Below are 21,553 nucleotides of genomic sequence, written 5' to 3' on the forward strand. Positions count from 1 at the left end.
AGTGTCTGTCCTCTTTATCATTCCATTCATTCACAATGACTCATTTCCTCCTCTCCCACGTTTGAGGAAGGAATAATCATTTGTTCCAATGCCTCTCTCAAGAAGCCTCCAAACCCTGGCCAGGTAGCTCAGTTGGTTAGAGATCATCCAGATATACCAAGGTTGTGGGTTCGACCTGAGCCAAGGCACATATAAGAATCAACCAATGAGTAAATAAGTGGAATAATAAATTGATGTTTCTCTCACTCTTCTTTCCTCTCTCTCTATAATCAAAAATTAAAAAAAAAAAAAGGCAGGAAAAAAAAGGGCAGAAATAGTCCAAACATTTCAATTTCAATTATTATAATATAATGGATTAAATTCCCCACTCTTATATTGAACTCCCAAAAAGCTCTTTTGATTGCATTAATTGGGAGAATAAAGTCAATGCAGAGTGAGCCCTGGCCAGTTGGCTCAGTGGTAGGGCATCAACCTGGCGTGTGGATGTTCCGGGTTCAATTCCTGGTCAGGGCACACAGGAGAAGCGCCCATCTGCTTCTCTTCCCCTCCCCCCTCTTGTTTCTTTCTCTCTTTCTCTCTCTCTCCCCCTCCTGCAGCCATGGCTCAATTGGAGCGAGTTGGCCGTGGGCGCTGAGGATGGCTCCATGGCCTTCGCCTCAGGTGCTAAGAAAAGCTCCATTGCTGAACAACAGAGTAAAGCCCAAATGGGAAGAGCATCTCCCCCTAGTGGGCTTGTCAGGTGGATCCCGGTCGGGCGCATGCAAGAATCTGTCTCTGAGGCCCTGGCCGGTTGGCTCAGCGGTAGAGCGTCGGCCTAGCGTGCGGAGGACCCGGGTTCGATTCCCGGCCAGGGCACACAGGAGAAGCGCCCATTTGCTTCTCCACCCCTCAGCCGCGCTTTCCTCTCTGTCTCTCTCTTCCCCTCCCGCAGCCAAGGCTCCATTGGAGCAAAGATGGCCCGGGCGCTGGGGATGGCTCCTTGGCCTCTGCCCCAGGCGCTAGAGTGGCTCTGGTCGCAATATGGCGACGCCTAGGATGGGCAGAGCATCGCCCCCTGATGGGCAGAGCGTCGCCCCATGGTGGGCGTGCCGGGTGGATCCCGGTCGGGCGCATGCGGGAGTCTGTCTGACTGTCTCTCCCTGTTTCCAGCTTCAGAAAAATGAAAAAAAAAAAAGAATCTGTCTCTGCCTCCCCTCCTCTCACTGAATTAAAAAAAAAAAAAAATCAATTCAGACTGTATTGAAGATGAAAAAAAAAATTTCAGTTATAAAAGGCACAACTCACCAATAGTTACATACACTTTCATAGCTCAGAACTCAATTAATTAAATGGATCCTAAGATAAGAATGTAGAAGGTCTGAACAATTAGCCTAAAATCCAAAAACACTGTGTAGTTAAGAATAGGTAAAGCACCACACCCCGCAACACTCACAGAATATTTACAAATATTGACCATACAGTCAATAAAGTATAAAACACACAGGCTATATTCTATATACTTGGAAATTTTAAACACCCATAAATAAGTCCTGGGTTAAAGATAAAGGTAATCGAATCCTGAAATTACCGATTAGAAAAAAGTAACAACAGGCAGCCCAGCTAAAAAGAAGCAATGCTTCATTTATTAGAAAACGAGCAAGACTGAACATAAAACTGCGTAATACACCTTGAAGCAGTAACTGTCAATATCCCTGCAGATAGGTGGTCCATGAAAGTAGTTTCAGAGTCTGAATGCATTCACATATTTGGCATATAACATTTTCATGAGAACCAGTGATAAACTGCAGATTAAGGTATTTTAGAATATCAGCTCAGTTTATAATATTGATTACTTCATCCTGATGAAATGAATTGGGTTAGGAATAACATCTTTGAATGATACAAAAGTTAAAATGAGTTTCTGAAGTCAGCCAAGGCCTTACTCATTTTTGTATCTTTAATCTATGCACAGTGGTGGCACATAAGGACTCAACAGTGTTATATGAACTGAATTAATGCACTGGACAGAGAATTTTCCAAAATACGGGGCTCACTGGGGCAACAGTGGAACAGAATGAAAGATCTGTACAGTGGTGACAGGGTTAGGAAACACCTGCACATGAACTTTCACCTTGGGCCTGTGATGCACAGTGCTGACAGGTGTTCCTGGATTCAGGACAGGATGTTACAGGTGCAGAGGAGCAGCAGGAGGGCCAACAGCTATTACAGTGTTCTTGCCTGCCTTCTCACAGGCAAGAGCCACCGACTTTGATAATCACAAGTGAGATAAAATTAATTTTTCAACTGCAAAAACATAGTAACTTTTAAAAACCTAGGCCCTTTCACCCGTATGTCAAAAGGGCAGACCTCTAGAGCTCTAGCAAGCACAGATTTTATGTTGTAGAACATAAAATCAGAGTCTCTAGTGTTACAGAAGACAAAAGATCTCAGCAGCTTTTATTTATTTTAAACTTTATAAAAGATTCAATTACTATCTTCACAGGATAAATTTTAACTAAAGCTAAAACTGAGGTAACTATTTCACAGACCGTTCTTGCTATAAGAAATTAGTTGAACCTCATCAAGTACTATCCTTTACATACGTTTGCATGAGGAAATAAAAAAGGTCCAATTCTGAACCATACCAAAAACAAGCATTTTCATTGAATTTAAACATAAACAGAGGCTTTATCAATAGGTGAATTTCCAAATATTCTTTGAAATAAACAAAAATATTTTAAAAAATCAAGACCTTGTAATTATATTAACCTGGTTTACTTTAAAAATATTTCCTCCTTCTACAGTTAAAGAATGATTCTTCTCTCCTGCATTACAAAAACCTCCACTGTTTATCTCTTTATAACCTACAGCTTTGCTCAGCTGAATCCAGTATCTTCAATTCTTACCTGGCCCAAGAGCAGACTTCCTTACATGACAGCAATGCACACAAATACATAAAAAGCAGAATTTGGTCAGCAAACACTATATTTAATCCCAACAATAGAGACCCAGTTTTAAAAACTAGTTAGGTGTTTATTTGCATAGATTCAAAGAAAAACGTGAAAATCTACCATAATATCATATGAAGTTCACAATTTAATTACCAATCCAGTTTAAAAATATATTTTCCTCCCCTAACTTGAAGATGGCACTATTTTACATGCCTCAGTTATGAGTACTGAAGCATCAGACACCTACACATCTTCACTTGTTGCAGAATTACTATTCAGTCCAAAAAAGTCTTTTTTGATGATGTACCGAACACACTGCAAAATCACATTTCTTTCATGTCGAATGTCTGGAGCTAAAAGCTAAAAAACAAAAAATAGCAAGTAAATAAAATATATCCAAAATTTACAATCTAAAATATTATGTGTGCCTTCCCCCTGATGAAAACACACACACAAAAAGATGCTATGTATTATATCTACTAATTATTTCAATAAAAAATAATGCAGGAACATTTCCTCTTAATGTATATCAGGACCATCTAGCTTTTCAAACAGCACAAATGTTAACATTTGGGGTCCTCTCTAGGAGTATATAACAAGGGACAAGAAATATAGTTTCAGAAGTCTGCAATCCTTTAATATAAAAATCATGTCAAAGAGGATCCTACCAAACCCAAATCTATATAAACAGTATAGAAATTGGTAAGTAGATATAATAAAGATAGTAATAATAAAACTAGCAGTTAAAAAGCCCAATATTCCTGAACTTTATAACTTCCCACTTTTGTGATTATAATGAAAAGAAAGCTAAAAGTCCCTGGTATTTAGAATGAGTACATAACCAAGGAGTCATACAATTTGCCAAAAATATAAAGTGACCTCAACTTATTTTTTTATGTTATTAATGCTGCTGGGAAATACCACACAGAAAACTTTCAGTGGAAAAATGATTTAATTTTCCCTTGTAAGGTAAACATTTAAAAAATGCAATTTACTTCGAATAACCCAGAAATTTATAAACTGAGAACACATTTCTGATCAATTTTAACCAGAGGCAACTGTGTCTGCATATAACTCTCAGAGTATAGCCACAGAACACTGTAGCTATAGCTCAAGCACTTATCTGACAGGGGAAAACCAGACTTTTCACAGAATGTTCAGTTTCACAACTCCACTAAAACATCTGGAAGATTTCTATTTCTAGCACTCTTAGCCATGAAAGCCTTAGATATTTGAACAGCTTCATGTCTATTACTTAGAATCAAAAGATGCTTTGCTTCCTCTTTAACTTGAAGAAAGATAATAAGTGTTTTAGCACACCACACTGAGAACACAGCCAATTAAACACAAAATAAACACAATAAACCTTTTCTCCTTTCAGCCTGCCATTGTAATTCACTGTGCTTTCAATGAAAACTTTGTCAGTATACTGCAATATACATTTTGTAACCAATCAGTGAAACCTAGATTCTTTTCTTTCAAAGTGTTGAAAATATAATTATTCCATATTTACTGAACATAAGCTATATGCCAAATACAGCTTCAGAATTCAGACACATGCAAGAGTCTTCAAGGAGCATATGTCTCTGGTAAACTTAAAAATCAGGCATGCACACACCCACTAACCCAAATTCCTTCATGATGTGAGAAGAACACAAAGATTAGAATGTAAAGAAAAATCACTTACCATTTCCAGGAGATATGGGTGATGTGTTCTTGGTTCAAATAATGCATGATAGTTGTGATAATCTTTTTTCCCCTTAGGGTTTGTCTTTTTGAAACTTTTCTTTTGGCTTTCATACTTGGCTTCTGAGAAATTTGTCACAGCTGCTTTAACACCTTGACTTGGTCTCTGAGGAGCTTCACTATGAAGAACCTGGTCTTCTGCCAGAACATCTGCTTCATTCTTAATGGGAACTTCTAAATGTGATTAAAAAAAAAAAAAAAAAAAAAAGACACAAAAATGAAAAAGAAAAAAACCCCCAGATTATCATTCAAAATCATAACAAAATAATCATTTCCCCCAGACATAATACTGGATATTTATTAATTAAAACTAGGAATTTACAATGTATCACAATATTTTTTAAATTGGGAGTTATAATTTCCAAGACTTAAGGACATTATTACAAACAGCTACAGAAACTGACGTCAATGAGGGGAATGACACCTGACCGAAGCTTGGGCCTACACAAACAAAGAACGAAGAGTGCCAGAAACGGTGAATACATGTGGATAATTACAACAGACATTTTTTCATTTGAAAATTCTTAAAGATAATGACTATTGAAAGCAAAAATAATAGCAACGCATGTGGGTTTATAACATCTGTAGAAATAAAATCTATGATAACAATCGCACAAAAAGGAAAATGTAAATTTATTGCTATAAAATTCTTAAATTATATGTGAAGTGATATAATGTCATTTGAAAGTATACCGTGACAAGTTAAAGTTGCACGCTATAAACTCTAGGCCAACTCCTATAACATAAAACAAAGAGTATAACTAATAAACCAGTTATTTGCATGCCCTAAAACTTCTGTAGACAACTACACAATATCTACAAAAGAAACCAAAACACCTTTAAATTATAGGTAGTCCTTGCTTTATACCATCTGAACTGAGATTAAATCTCAGTTACCAAGGAACAGTGAATATAAAATCACAGGTTAAAAGTAAAAGAATGGAAGAAGATACCAAGCATACACCAATCACAAGAGAAGTGGAATGGCGATATTAATATCAGACAAAAGAGAGTTCAGAACAGGGACTACCACTAGGGATAAAGAGATAATGATAAAGCAATCAGTTTATCAAGAACACAGAACAGTAACAGCTAATAACAAGGTGTCAATATCTATGCAGCAAAACTGAAAGGAGATATAGAGAAATCCATTATAAAGATCGGAGACTTAAAACATTCTGCTCTCGGTAACTGAAGAACAATTGGGCAGAAAATGAGCAGGGGATACAGAAGACCTGAGTACCACTAACAATCAACTCAGGCTGACAAAGGACACTCAACCCAATATACATTCTTGTCAAGTTCACACAAACATTCACTTTGTATCGGGCTATGAAACAAGTCTCAATAAATTGAAAAAACAGAAAGCATATATGCTGGTCAAATAAGTTTGTAAATATGATATATATGTTTGCTCGCTTATAGTATGTATTGGGTGTGGGGGACAGGCTGTAAGCAGGCCAAGTTGTTATAGCCTAAGGCAGGGGTCAGGAACCTATGGCTCTCAAGCCAGATGTGGCTCTTTTGATGGCTGCATCTGGCTTGCAGACAAATCTTTAAGAAAAAAAATAATGTTAAAAATATAAAACATTCTCATGTGTTACAATCCATTTCCTACCGTTCATGTTCATGGTTGTGGGTGGCTGGAGCCAATCACAGCTGTCCTCAGAGACAACACCAAATTTTTATTGGATAACGCATAACGTACACGAGTCGTTGTATGGCTCTCAGCAATTACATTTTAAAATATGTGGCATTCATGACTTTCTCAGCCAAAACGGTTCCTGACCCCTGGCCTAAGGCTTAGTTTTAAGACTAAGCTTTTCCCCATATCCTTAACTGATTGCACGATGTGGGGTGGTGCACTCTCATGAGGAATCCCATTATGCCTCAGATAAGTGACTTTGTATCAGAGACTTCCCTATTTTGTATATTGGATTAAAGGTTTTGATTTCTGCACTATAAAGTGGGGCAGACCAGGAGCTTGCTCTCGGTTCCGGAGATTAGCACTAGAGCAAAGAGCAGGTTGGAGAGAAGAGAAAGGCCACATGGAGGAGAGGAGAGGCAGCCAAGTTGGCAAAGTATTGAAGAAGCCAGTTTGTGCAGAGAGAAGGAGATGGGGAACAGAGGTGAATAAGGCTGATGAGCTAGAAACCTTTGATTCTAGGAAACTTGAATAAGTCAGTAGCACTGAATGAGTGGGTTTTAGAGCACCGTGTGTGTTTACTTGCCCGCCGGGTATAAGCTAGGATTAAAGCTAATGGCCCACCAGTTCTTGGCTCCATTGTTTCATTACCATCTGTCCAAATCTAATGCAAACCTGCATGGCTAGGCAACTATGATGGTAGCCGTGGCTACTGCCTTTACAATACAGTAGAGAAAAAAATGAAGTCAGAAGTTGTTTCCTTGAAAAGATTATAGAAATTAATAAACATCTAGCAAAACTGATCAAGGAAAAGAAAAACAGAAAACAATAATATGAGGAATCAGCCTGACTGGTAGGGCGCAGTGGATAAAGCATTGACCTGAATGCTCAGGTTGCTGGTTCAAAACCCTGAGATCACTGGCTCTGAGCACAGGCTCATCAGCACGGGGTAACTGGCTTGAGTAGGGGAATTGCCCACATGATCCCAAAAGCTCGCCAGTTTGAGCTCAACGTGACTGGCACAAAAAGGGGACACTGGCATGGCGCAGTTAAGGCACAAAGGAAAAGCTCAATGTACAAGAAAAGTGAAAGCAACAATGAGTTGATGGTCCTCACCCTTTCACTTCCTTCCTGTCTCTCCTCTCTCAAAATAAAAAATAAAAATAAAAAGATTAGATATTAAAAATATAATGAGGATTCAAAGAAGGGACAGCATTATATATCCTATAAAATATCACAGAAAAAGATTATGAATAACATTATATCAATAAATTAGACAACTTAAAAAAATTTTTTGAAAGACACCAAAAATGACTCAAACAGAAAATTTGAATAGTCCTATACCTAGGAAGTAAATTTATTTCATAATTTAAAGTCTTCCCCAAAAGAAAATACCAAGTACAAATAGATGGCTTCACTGCTGAAATCTATAAATAAGAAAAAAAATGGGCCTGACCAGGTGGCGGTGCAGTGGATAGAGCATCAGACTGGGACGCAGAGAACCCAGGTTCAAGACCCTGAGGTCGCCAGCTGAAGCACAGACACATCTGGTTTGAGCAAGGACCACCAGCTTGAGCCCAAGGTCTCTGGCTCGAGCAAGGGGTCACTCAGTCTGCTGTAGCCCCGGGTCAAGGCATATATGAGAAAGCAATCAATGAACAACTAAAGTACCACAACAAAGAATCGGTGTTTCTCATCTCTCTCCCTTCCTGTCTGTCCCTCTCTCTGATTCCGTTTCTGCCAAAAAAAAAAAAAAAAGGTAGCAATGCTAACAAACCCACAAAAAACAAGTGGCAAAAACCAATCTTAACTTAAAAACTCACACAAAGCTGTTACAAAAAAGAAAAACAGACCAAAACCCTTATTGAACATGAATGTAAAAATCCATAATAAAATATTTGCAAAACAAATCCAGCAATGCATTAAAAAATTAATAAACCATGATGAAGTAGACTTTATCCCAGAAATAAAGGTTGATTTGACATTTGAAAAGCAATCAATGTATATTACCATATTAGTAGTAAAGAAGAGCCTGACGGTGAAGCAATGGATCGAGTACTGACCTGGGACCCTGAGGACCCAGGTTCAAAACTCCAAGGTCACAGGCTTGAGTGTGGAAATCAACATGATGCCAAAGTCACTGGCCTGAGCAAGGGGTAGCACTGGCTCAGCTGAAGCCCCCAAGGTCAAGTGTAGAAATATGAAAAGCAATCAATGAACAACTGAAGTACCGCAACTATGAATTGAGGCTTCTCATATCATTCCCTGCCCCAACTGTTCTCAAGAAAAAAAATAAATGAGTAAAAATAGTAAAGAAGAAAAAGCATATGATCAGTTGAAAATTAAAGTTGTTTTATTTTTCTTTTCCTTTTTCTTTTTTCTGAAGTTGGAAACGGGGAGGCAATCAGACTCCTGCATGCGCCTGACCGGGATCCACCCAGCATGCCCACCAGGGGGTGATGCTCTGCCCATCTGGGGCGTTGCTCTGTAGCAACCAGAGCCATTCTAGCGCCTGAGGCAGAGGCCACGGAGCCATCCTCAGTGCCCAGGCCAACTTTTTGCTCCAATGGAGCCTTGGCTGCAGGAGGGGAAGACAGAGACAGAGAGGAAGGAGAGGGGGAGGGGTGGAGAAGCAGATGGGTGGTTCTCCTGTATGTCCTGGCCGGAAATCAAACTCGGGACTCCTGCACACCAGGTCGATGTTCTACCACTGAGCCAACCGGCCAGGGCAAAAATTAAAGTTTTAAGGCAGGAATCTCTTCCTGTCTTCCCACAAGGGATATTCTACATTTTTGGTTACTATGTATTACAGATTGATGTGATATAGAGTTCTATTCTAGTTTAGAGACTAGGTTCAATAGTCTAGACAGGAGTATGGGAATCGATTCATATGCCTCAAAACCTTCAACACTCAGGCATTACAAAGGAAATTGCCTTTGAAAGGAAGTGTAGGGTGCATTAAATGCAGACTGACACTGGTCCCAAGCTGTTACGTTCAAGTGCTAGTTCTAGTCCAGGGGTCGGGAACCTATGGCTTGAGAGCCAGATGTGGCTTTTTTGATGGTTGCATCTGGCTCGCAGCCAAATCTTTAAAAAAATAACGTTAAAAATATAAAACATTCTCATGTATTACAATCCATTCATTTCCTACCGCTCATGTTCACGGTTGCAGGCGGCTGGAACCAATTACAGCTGTCCTCCGGGACAACACCAACGTACACGGGTCGTTGTATGGCTCTCACAAAATTACATTTTAAAGTACGTGGCGTTCATGGCTCTCTCAGCCAAAAAGGTTCCCAACCCGTTCTAGTCCTTATTATGTGATCTTCGGTCAAGTTAGTTATCTCTGCCTAAATTTCCTCATGAACAGTGGCACCTACTTCATGAGGTGATGGTAATAACTGAGTAAAGAAAACAAAACAGGGCCTGACATAGAGTAAGCACGATGAAAGAATTTGTCATAATGATAGTTTTGATATGCCTTCAGAATGATGGTGAAAAAAGAAAAAAAAAACCATAAAAGAATTTACAAAGTGATTTATTGTTGGGCAGATAAAATATATTATGCTCACTTTGTTAAAGATGATGCTGCCCACGTGGAGGCCCGTCTTCCAGATTATATTAGCTGCCCTTCCTGCTTAAGATGGGCATGGTTACATTAATGTGTGTTGGGGGCGGGCTGTGGGCAGGCAGGATCCTTGTAGCCGCGGGCTTGGTTTGGGGACTAAGCCTTTTCCATCCTTTTTGATGTGGGGTGGTGCACTCTCATGAGGAATCCCATTATGCCTCAGATAAGTGACTTTGTATCAGAGACTTCCTTGTTTGTATATTAAATGAAAGGTTTTGATTTCTATACTATAAAGTGGAGAAGACCAGGAGCTTGCTCTCTCTCGGTTTCTGAGACTAGCATTAGAGAGGAGAGCAGAGAAAGGTCACATGGAGGAGGCCAGGAGAAGCAGCCTAAACGGGAAACAAAGGAGAATAATGCTGGTGAGGTAGTGTATGGCCAGTAGCTACCATTGTAGCCATTCACATGCAGGTTCGCATTGGATTCAGACAAACGGTAATGAAACAACAGAGCCACAAACTGGTGGGCCATTATCTTTAATCCTAGATTGCACCCGGCGGGCAAGTAAACACACACACTGGGCTCCAAAACCCACTCATTCAGCGCTCACAAAGCTACTGACTTATTCGCGTTTTCCTAGAATCAAAGGTTTCTACCTCACCAGCCTCAATCTCCTATGTTCCCCATTTCCTTCTCTCTGCACAAACTCTGCACTAACTGGCTTCTCTTTCAGCACTCTGCCTTCTTGGGTGCTTCTCCTCTCCTCCACGTGGCCTTTCTCTGGACTCTGCTCAGAAACCAAGAGAGTACAAGCTCCTGGTCTGCGCCACTTTACAGTGCAGAAATCAAAAACCTTTAATCCAATATACAAACAAGAAAGTCTCTGATACAAAGTCACTTATCTGAGGCATAATGGGACTCCTCATGAGAGTGCACCACTTCCCATCAAAAAGGGTGGGAAAGGCTTAGTCTTACAACTAAGCCCCAGGCTACAAGGATCCTGCCTGCCCATCGCCAGCCCCCAACACACATTAATACAATCAGGCCCATCCCAAGCAATCACCTGGGCGACAGGCTTCCATGTGGGCAGCGCCATCTTTAACAAAGTGAGCATAATATATTTTATCTGCCCAACAATCCACCCCTATGCTCACTTTACTACCCACAATCTACATCACCGGCATCCCTGTGCAAGGAAATTAGGCACGTTACACAAATTACAACAACATAACAAATCATACAATTTCAACAATTACAAAGGTACATTTCACCAGTCTCTGAGCACTTTGCCAAAAGTGCAAAATGTCCTTGACCTTCTTTCTAGCCAGGGGAAAAACTGCCCGGAGTAGGGGAATGCTTCCAGCAAAGCCACCCCCACTTCCCATCAGGGTATTTCACATTGTCCAAAATCCTTAAGTCCATCCAACAAAGGAGCCAGTGCTCACTCTGGTCATAGTCCAGGAAATCAGTCCATGCACATGAGGCCTCAGCCTCCCCCCTCATTCCTGCCATCCTGGCAGGTCTTACACTGTCCCAAAGGGTAGCACATGGCAATGGCAGTCATCATTTCCATCTCTGCTCTGGAAGCATGATGGCAACCACCCCTATGTCCCAAAATGTCAGCAAACCCACCAGCGGCTTAGCAGGCACTCCCTGCCATTCCAGCGGCCACTCGGCGATGCAAGCCTGGCTTCTGGGATGTCCGTTCATCCTCCCGCCACGGTTGCCACCATTTACCTTCTGGAGTCTGGGAATCGCAACTCCGGCCCAATTCTCATCTTCCAGATAGGAGCTGGAAATGCCAGCTCCCGCTGCCGGGCTTGAGCCCCAGGCCGCAGCCGCAGGCCTTGCCTCTTGGCCCCAGCCTCCCGCTGCAGCTGGCACTCGGAAATCTCCACAATGTCCAGGGCAGTCTGCAACTCACGAACCTGTGATTCCTTCTCCAGCAGCTGCTCCAATTCCAGGCAAATTTCACGAACCTGGTCAGCCTCCTCCTCCAGCACCTCCTCCAGCTCCAGGGTCAGCATGTTTTTCCCACATTTGCTCCAGCTCCTTCCACTGCTCGGTTTGCAGGTCCCGGGCAGCCTCTTCCACAGAGCTCTACATTTCCTCACATATGGCTGTAAAAGTCAGCCAGCCTACGATCCCCAAAAGGACAGCCATGGGGAACCATAACAGCAGCCAGTCCTCTACTCACCACTCAAAGGTGGTGGTGGCTCCATACTCATCTGTATCAAATCCTGCCACAGACTACGCCAAATGTATGGCCAGTAGCTGCCATTGTGGCCATTCACATGCAGGTTTGCATTGGATTCGAACAGACAGTAATAAAACAACAGAGCCACAAACTGGTGGGCCATCTTTAATCCTAGCTTGCACCCAGTGGGCAAGTAAAAAACACACACTGGGCTCCAAAACCCACTCATTCAGTGCTTACAAAGCTACTGACTTACCCAAGTTTCCTAGTATCAAAGATGTCTACCTTACCTGCCTCATTCTCCTTTGTTCCCCATCTCCTTCTCTCTGCACAAACTGGCTTCTCTTTCAGCACTTCACCATCTTGGTTGCCTCTCCACTCCTCCACATGGCCTTTCTCTGCTCTCTCCTCTAATAATTAATATATACATGAATTTACCAGGAATTCCAACTGCCTTTTTGATGTTCTGCTTATCTGCCTGACCTCACTCTTACTTACTGGATAATCGCCCCTGAGGCAGAAAAGTTCCAGAAAGCTGATCAACCACCCAAGAAGGAGCATTCCAGAAAGCTGAAATCCTAAAACCATAAAAGGAAACATACCAGAACTTTTGACTCAGTACCCCCTCAGACTCTCTCAAACGCTATAAAATTCGCCCCTAGTCTGTAACCGGTGCCCTTCTCCCCCAGAGAAGTGCTCGGCAGGGTTCCTTTCTTCCTTTTAATAAAGCCTGTTACTCTGGTCTTTTCAGACTCCCATGGATTCCAACAATGATAATCTCAGGAACCAGAGAGCGCAAGCTCCCGGTCTGCCCCACTTTACAGTGCAGAAATCAAAAACTTTTAATCCAATATACAAACGAGAAAGTCTCTGATACACAGTCACCCATCCCAGGCATAATGGGATTCCTCACGAGATTGCACCACCCACATCAAAAAGGATGGGAAAGGCTTGGTCTTAAAACTAAGCCCCAGGCTATAAGGATCCTGCCTGCCCACAGCCTGCCCCCAACACACATTAATATAATCACATCCATCCCAAGCAATCACCTGGGCGAGGGACTTCCACGTGGGCAGCACCATCTTTAACAAAGTGAGCATAATATATTTTATCTGCCCAACAGGTAGACACCTTTGATTCTAGGAAACTCAAATAAGTCAGTAGCTTTGTGAGCACTGAATGAGTGGGGTTTGGAGCCCAGTGTGTGTGTTTACTTGTCCACCGGGTGCAAGCTAGGATTAAAGATAATGGCCCACCAGTTCGTGGCTCTGTTGTTTCATTACCGTCTGTTGGGCAGATAAAATATATTATGCTCACTTTGTTAAAGATGGTGCCTCCCACGTGGAGGCAGTCGCCCAGGTGATATTAATGTGTGTTTCTGGGAAGGCAGGATCTTTGTAGCCTGGGGCTTGGTTTTGGGATTAAGCCTTGCCCACCCTTTTTGATGTGGGGCGGTACAATCCAATCATGCCTCAAAGAAGTGACTTTGTATTAGAGATTTCCCTATTTTGTATATTGGATTAAGGGTTTGGATTTCTACACTATAAAATGGGGACGAAGCGGGAGCTTGCCCTCTTGGTTCCTGAGGTTAGCATGAGAGAGCAGAGAGAGTAGAGCCAGCAGCGGGAGGAGGCCATGTGGAGGAGGCCAGGAAAAGCAGCCAAGATGGCGGAGTGCTGAGTGAGATGCCAGTTTGTACAGAGTTTGTATCTGGGGTAAGGAAGGAGATGGGGAACTGAGGAGAATAAGGCTGGTGAGCTAGAAACCTTTGATTCTAGGAAACTCGGATAAGTCAGTGGCTTTGTGAGCACTGAATGTGATTGGGTTTTGGAGCCCAGTGTGTGTTTTTACTTGCCTGCCGGGTGCAAGCTAGGATTAAAGACTATGGCCCACCAGTTTGTGGCTCCGTTGTTTCTTTACCGACTGTCCGAATCCAATGTGAACCTGCATGGGCTGGGCTGCTTTGATAGTGGTGGCCCTGGCCGTGCCTCCTGGCTTTACATTTGGCATAATCTGTGGCAGGATTCGATACATATCGGCAAAGAGCCTTTGAGCGGTGGAGTAGAGGACTGGCTAGTGTTAGGGTTCCCCATGGCTGTCCTTTTGGGGACCGTACGCTGGCTGACTTTTATAGCCATGTGTGAGGAAACCGAGAGCTCTGTGGAAGAGGCTGCCCGGGACCTGCCAACCGAGCAGCGGAAGGAGCTGGAGCAAACGTGGGAGAAAGAGATGCTGACCCAGGAGCTGGAGGAAGCGCTGGAGGAGAAGGCCGACCAGGTTTGCGAGATTCGCCTGGAAATGGAGCAGCTACTGGAGGAAGAATTACAGGTTTGTGAGTTGCAGATTGCCGTGGATGTTGTGGAGAGCCAGCAGCGGCAGGAGGCTGGGGCTGAGGCTGAAGCTGAAGCCAGGTCCGGAGCTGCAAGGTCTGCAGAGCAGAAGGCGGCAGCGGATGGAGGCTCGAGCCCGGCAGCCGGAGCTGGTGTTTTCAGTTCCTCTTTGGAGGATGAGGAGAATTGGGCTGGAGTTGCAATCCGCAGTCTCCAGAAGGTGAGAGCCCAGCTGGAAGGAGCACCTACTGCGGCCCTGGTAGGTCTGCAATTTTGGGACATAGGGCTGGGCGTGTTCTCCGGAGCAGAGATGGAAATGCTGACTGCCATTGCCATGTGCCCCTCTTTGGGACAGTGTAAGACCTGCCAGGACGGCAGGAATGAGGGGGGTGGCTGACGCCCCATGTGCTTGGACTGATTCCTGGACTATGACCGGAGTGGGCATTGGCTCCTTTGTTGGATGGACTTATGGATTATGGATTTTGGACAATGTGAAATACCCTGATGGGGGTGGGGGTGGCTTTGCTGGAGGCCATTCCCCTGCCCCAGGAAGCTTTTCCCATGGCTAGAAAGAAGGCCGAGGACATTTTGCGCTTTGGGCTAAATGCTGAGAGACTGGTGAAGTGTACCTTTGTAATTGTTGAAACTGTATGATTTATGCTGTTGTAATTTGTGTAATGTGCTAATTTCCTTGCACAGGGATGCCGGTGATGTAGATTGTGGGTAGTAAAGTGAGCATAGGGGTGGATTATTGGGCAGATAAAATATATTATGCTCACTTTGTTAAAGATGGTGTCTCTCACGTGGAGGCAGTCGCCCAGGTGATATTAATGTGTGTTTCTGGGTAGGCAGGATCTTTGTAGCCTGGGGCTTTGATGTGGGGCGGTACAATCCAATCATGCCTCAAAGAAGTGACTTTGTATTAGAGATTTCCCTATTTTGTATATTGGATTAAGGGTTTGGATTTCTACACTATAAAATGGGGACGAAGCGGGAGCTTGCCCTCTTGGTTCCTGAGGTTAGCATGAGAGAGCAGAGAGAGTAGAGCCAGCAGCGGGAGGAGGCCATGTGGAGGAGGCCAGGAAAAGCAGCCAAGATGGCGGAGTGCTGAGTGAGATGCCAGTTTGTACAGAGTTTGTATCTGGGGTAAGGAAGGAGATGGGGAACTGAGGAGAATAAGGCTGGTGAGCTAGAAACCTTTGATTCTAGGAAACTCGGATAAGTCAGTGGCTTTGTGAGCACTGAATGTGATTGGGTTTTGGAGCCCAGTGTGTGTTTTTACTTGCCTGCCGGGTGCAAGCTAGGATTAAAGACTATGGCCCACCAGTTTGTGGCTCCGTTGTTTCTTTACCGACTGTCCGAATCCAATGCGAACCTGCATGGGCCAGGCAGCTGTGATGGTGGCTGTGACTACTGGCTTTATATTTATAAAGTTCAAAATTCTAGGAATAATTATTAAAGGTGAAAAGAAAAACCAAGGCACTACTTTCTATGTCCCCCTTCCCTTTCAAGTACTGCTCTCCCAGTCTAGGAACACAGAAGTCAGATGATCAAGAGCTTATATTGTCCATTTCCTGCTAAGGAATGAGGAATTGGAACCATTCATATTTTTTTCAAGATTCAGATTTCATAGTATTGTTGTAAGGTACCAAAAAGCTGCAAATTAATATTGATATTCTGGGAAGAAAAGGTCAGGCTTTCCTGTCCTTTCCTTGGAAAATGGAGGAAAAGGAATGTAAAAGTCTCCTGACTTACAAGGACGACTAGGGTTTAAATTGGTTTTAAGTTCTCTGAAAGGATTAAGGTTAAATGAGAAACTTCTCTTTCAATAGGAGGCAGAATTTACATACCACCTTGCATTGATTGTAGTTCCTCCCTTTCCTGGAATCTTGAGAGTAAAATATCTCTAGGCCAGTGAGGGAAGAGGAACCCTGAAAGATTTGTAAATATCTTTGATTATGTTACCTTGAAAGTCTTAATGTTTCTGTGTATCCTCTAGACAAATGTTATAATCTTGTTAATGATTGTGCCATACTGTCATGCTCTCCCTCGCCTGCGTGTGATTGAGGGTATATAAGCAGCCCCTGAACTACAGTGTGTCCGTAAAGTCATGGTGCACTTTTGATCAGTCACAGGAAAGCAACAAAAGATGATAAAATGTGAAATCTGCACCAAATAAAAGGAAAACTCTCCCAGTTTCATACTGTTGGGCAGATAAAATGTATTATGCTCACTTTGTTAAAGATGGTGCCACTGCCCATGTGGAGGCCGTTGCCCAGGTGATATTAATGTGTGTCTCTGTGAGTAGGCAGGATCATTGTAGCCTGGGGCTTGGTTTTGGGATTAAGCCTTTCCTACCCTTTTTGATGTAAGGGTGGTACAATCCAATCATGCCTCAGAGAAGTGACTTTGTATTAGAGATTTCCCTATTTTATATATTGGATTAGAGGTTGTGAAGCTACAATATAAAATGGGGGCAGAACGAGAGTTTGGGCTCTTGGTTCCTGGGATGATTAGCATGAGAGAGCAGAGGGAGCAGAGCAGAGAGCAGAAAGAGGCCATGTGGCCAGGAGAAGTAGCCAAGATGGCGGAGTGCTGAGTGAGATGCCAGTTTGTGCAGTTTGACGCTAGAGAAGGAAGGATATGGGGAACTGAGGAGAATAGGTCTGGTGAGCTAGAAACCTTTGATTCTAGGAAACTCGGATAAATCAGTAGCTTTGTGAGCACTGAATGTGATTGGGTTTTGGAGCCCAGTGTGTGTTTTTACTTGCCTGCCGGGTGCAAGCTAGGATTAAAGATGATGGCCCATCAGTTCTTGGCTCTGTTGTTTCTTTACCGACTGTCCGAATCCAATGCGAACCTGCATGGGCCAGAAGGCTGCTTTGATAGTGGCCCTGGCCATGGCTACTGGCCTTACACATACCTATTCAGTGCAGTTCGATGTGGGCTCATGCAGATTTTTTAGGGCTCCTTAAGTAGCTATCCCATATAGCCTCTACAGACTCTCCATCAAACTGCCGGTTTCCTTCAACTGCTTATCCCACCCAGTGATGTTATTCCTATGTGGTGGCACTTCGTTATAAATGCGCCGATATTCACATTGCACTTTGATCATGGATTCGAATTTAGCGAGCCACAGTACACACTGAACTTTCCTCTGTACCGTCCACATCTCGCCTGGCATGGCCGTGGGCTGCTCCGCTGTATACGTGATGTTATGTCATCATCTGCACATGCACACATGCTGCCACATCATCCTATAGGAAGGTTTTCCTTTATTTGGTGCAGATTTCTATTGTCTTTTGTTGCTTTCCTGTGACCGGTCAAAAGTGCACCATGACTTTATGGACACACTGTATATTTGGGGCTGCACAATTTGGGCCTGCAGATGCCCCGTGTCAGCCATATGCGGCTGGCATATTTAAAATTTCCTCCTTTAATAAAACTCTTCAAAATTTATCTGGACTGGGTAGACTAGATGAAGTGAGGTATGGTGCCTTTCAGAATCTGGGGAGCAGTACTTTATAACATTATCATGTAACATTAATGTAATATTTAACAATCCAAATAAATTTAAAATATAGCGATTATGTTGCTTTCAAACCTAAATCACTCTTTTTGGTTTGTGGCCTTTTGAGTAAGTTTTCAATTTAGAGGTCCCCAGTCACAGCCAAACCAACTGAAGAAACAATCATTTCAGTTAGTGTAAAGCCAGTAGCCACGGCCACTATCACAGCCACCTGGCCCATGCAAGTTCGCATTGGATTCGGACAGTCGGTAAAGAAACAACGGAGCCAAAAACTGATGGGCCATTATCTTTAATCCTAGCTTGCACCCGGCGGGGCAAGTAAAAACACACACTGGGCTCCAAAACCCACTCACATTCAGTGCTCACAAAGCTACTGACTTATCTGAATTTCCTAGAATCAAAGGTTTCTAGCTCACCAGACTTATTCACCTCTGTTCCCATCTCCTTCCTTCTCTCTGCACAAACTGGCTTCTCACTCAACACTCCGCCATCTTGGCTGCTTCTCCTGGCCTCCTCCACGTGGCCTTTCTCTGCTCTCCTCTCTGCTCTCTCCTCTAATGATAATTTCAGGAACCAAGAGAGCAAGCTCCCGTTCTGCCCCCATTTTATAGTGTAGAAATCAAAACCTTTAATCCAATATACAAAATAGAGAAGTCTCTAATACAAAGTCACTTATCTGGGGCATGATGGGATTGTACCACCCCACATCAAAAAGGGTGGGAAAGGCTTAATCCCAAAACCAAGCCCCAGGCTACAAGGATTCTGCCTGCCCACAGAGACACACATTAATATCACCTGGGCAACGGCCTCCACGTGGGCAGCACCATCTTTAACAAAGTGAGCATAATATATTTTATCTGCCCAACAGTTAGCTATGAAACTGCACTTAATTTCTAAAACGGCAAAAACAAAAACAAAAAACTAACATGCAAAACCCAGACTAGATATCAAACTAACCCATTTGAAAATACTACTCACTGAAATTTTCTTCCCTATGTACAGGGTGGAGCAAAAGGAGGTTTGCAGTTGTTCATACGGAAAACAATGCAATAGTTCATAAATAATAAGAATAAACTCTGTTTCATATTCACCCAACTACAAACCTATTTCTGCCCCACCCTGTATATCTTAAAGATTCTGACAATCTCAGAACCAAGCACAGTCTCTTCTTTTTTGATGAAGAGATAGGGAGTGAGGGAGAGGGAGAAAGAGAAAAAGAGATGAGAAGAATTAATTCGTAATTGCGACACTTTAGTTGTTCATTGACTGCTTCTCATTTGTGCCTTGACTAGTGGGCCGAGCCAGTAACCCCTTACTCAAGCCAGTGCTACCTTGGGCTTCAAGCCAGACCTTGGGATCATGTCCACAATCCCACGCTCAAGCTGGCGAGCCCATGTTCAAGCCAGCAACTTTGGGGGTTTCAAACCTGGGTCCTCAGCATCTCAGGTCAATGCTCTATCCACTGTGCCACTACAGTCAGGTCTTAGCCTCTTCTTTTACTTTGATCTTTCCTGAGGTACCCTTTCCTTGCATAAAACTCTTTCCAGAAAAGCACTACTCATGTTTAAGATCCACTATACACTTTTACATTAATCCCTAAATTGAAACAGACCTTAACTATTGATATAAAGATAGAATTGTTAACTTCTGCAAGAATCACACTGCTCCTCTCCATTTAGAATCCACTTTGATAAGCAGCCTTTTAAATGCTAGTTCATGGTTCAGATAAAGCCCACTTTGTTTCCTTGGTTTATTTATTCCAAAGTCCCTATGTATCATACCCTATTCTACAGCCCAGATTTAACACTGAAAGCTAGAAATTTTGCTAGTGACCTGGCTTAATAAAACTGAATTCAAACTACATAAAAATTATTCTTAAGGCTTAGGAATGTGAAACAAGGACTTTTCCTTAAGGGAGGGCATTTTAGACAATTAGTTAAAATGAACTCATACAAGATCAAATACATCTTTTAATAGACAATATCCTTTGTTATCCATTAGAAAAGGCTATGCACTACCATACAGAAAGACAACAAATGCCACAGAGAGAGAAAGGCCATAATGGAAAGCAATACAGCTGGCTTCTTTAGATTTTTAAGTCCTTAAACCTAAGGTTTTACACCAGCTCAGCCACATACTAGCTTTGCAAACTTATCCCCCTTAAGCTTCAGGTTCTATGGAATGCTGGAGTGGGACCTCAAAGCTCCCTTCCAGTTTCTTTTCTTCCTTCTAATTAAAAAATGGTGGCAGCCTCAAAACGAAGACATGAGTATAAAAGTATTAAATGTTTTAAGAGAGAGAGAAGAAAGCACTCACACCGCTTGTTTTTACTGGATTCAGTAATCTAGTAATAGCTTTCTTGCTATCACCTGTCATAAATACAACTGATAAGCAGGAAATGTAATATGTGTTTAAAGAATAACTCCATCTTCATTTCAGTGTATTGGAAACAAGAGTACAGAAATAAATACTATTTTTCTTAAAAAAAAAAACAAAACCACACACACACAAGAGGAGGCAACCGTCTGTTAAGGAATACTCAGATAAAACCAAAGTAGTTTATATTTCAAAATTCAAGTAGCTTTTAACCAGTTACCATAATAAGAGCCCATTTTAAAAAGAAAAAAAATTCCTATGTTACAGACAGATCTAAACATTATCTTTCATATTAAAACCTAACTCTTCCTTTTTTAGTATCTTTCAACTATACAAACATTATGTCTAGCCTAAACATTCAAGCCTTCCCTTCACGCTACATATTTGCTGTTAGACCCTATATACTCTCCACTGCGCCACCGCCTGGTCAGACCCCTGTATTCTTATTTCAGTGCAGCTCCTATTGTGATTACTCATCTTGTCCAAAAATACATACACATGAATTCTTTCACGTCTGGTAAGGCCTCAATAAACTTACCATGCAGTCAGATTTCCACAACAGCAGGACACAGGCATTCACTAAGCATATGCAGGATTATTGATATGAACTGTGGGTTAAGAACTGCCACACTGTACCAGATCAATGGCCTACTCACAGCTCTTGCAAGTGGCCCTAACGGAGATGCTAGAGATTAAGCTGGCTTATCGTCATCTCTAAGGGTAAAACATGTCTGCTGAACCTCACTGACTTCTCAGACTCTTGAAAGGATTCCATTTCATCCAACCTTTAAAATACACATACTAACGCAACCACAAGTATAGGGTTGCTGTGTTCCCCAAATGAGATAATTTATGTAAATCTGCTCTACAAAGAGCAATGCCCTATATATAGTGAAGAAAGTCTACCATTTTCTGTCACACAGGACCTCCTTTCACACCGAAGGTGCTAAAAATGGAGAGTAGAGAGAAATTAACTTTCTTTGCTATATCTTTTAGCATTTTCCTCAATTCCTTAGTTGATATTCTCTTCTTCCCATTCTTCCACTGTATTATGTTTGCCTTTTTCTCTCAGAATGGCACATTTCCCCATTTCTTTCCTTTATCCCATGTTGACTTCTGAATCAAATGAAATAGGAATTTCAATATCAAATAAAGAATGTGCATGACACAGCTTTCCTTGGATACACATAAGTGGATGCTACCAAAGCACAGCACACATCAAAGGCAAAACA

At 42.4% G+C, this 21,553-nt stretch overlaps 1 protein-coding gene across 1 annotated transcript in view; it reads right to left on the bottom strand.

Annotated features, from left to right (window-relative positions):
* Positions 1 to 1,231: 1,231 nt before the first annotated feature.
* NUFIP1 (nuclear FMR1 interacting protein 1) overlaps positions 1,232 to 21,553 on the bottom strand; it is a 39,130-nt gene continuing 18,808 nt past the window's right edge. The window contains exons 9-10 of the mRNA XM_066380863.1: positions 4,618 to 4,850; positions 1,232 to 3,290 (exon numbers count right to left, since the gene is read on the bottom strand). Of these exons, the coding sequence (XP_066236960.1) occupies positions 3,174 to 3,290; positions 4,618 to 4,850 (350 nt within the window). The 3' untranslated portion in view covers positions 1,232 to 3,173. The remainder of the gene's footprint in view (positions 3,291 to 4,617; positions 4,851 to 21,553) is intronic.

The sequence above is a fragment of the Saccopteryx leptura genome, chromosome 4, assembly GCF_036850995.1.
Source record: "Saccopteryx leptura isolate mSacLep1 chromosome 4, mSacLep1_pri_phased_curated, whole genome shotgun sequence".
Classification (NCBI taxonomy): domain Eukaryota; kingdom Metazoa; phylum Chordata; class Mammalia; order Chiroptera; family Emballonuridae; genus Saccopteryx; species Saccopteryx leptura.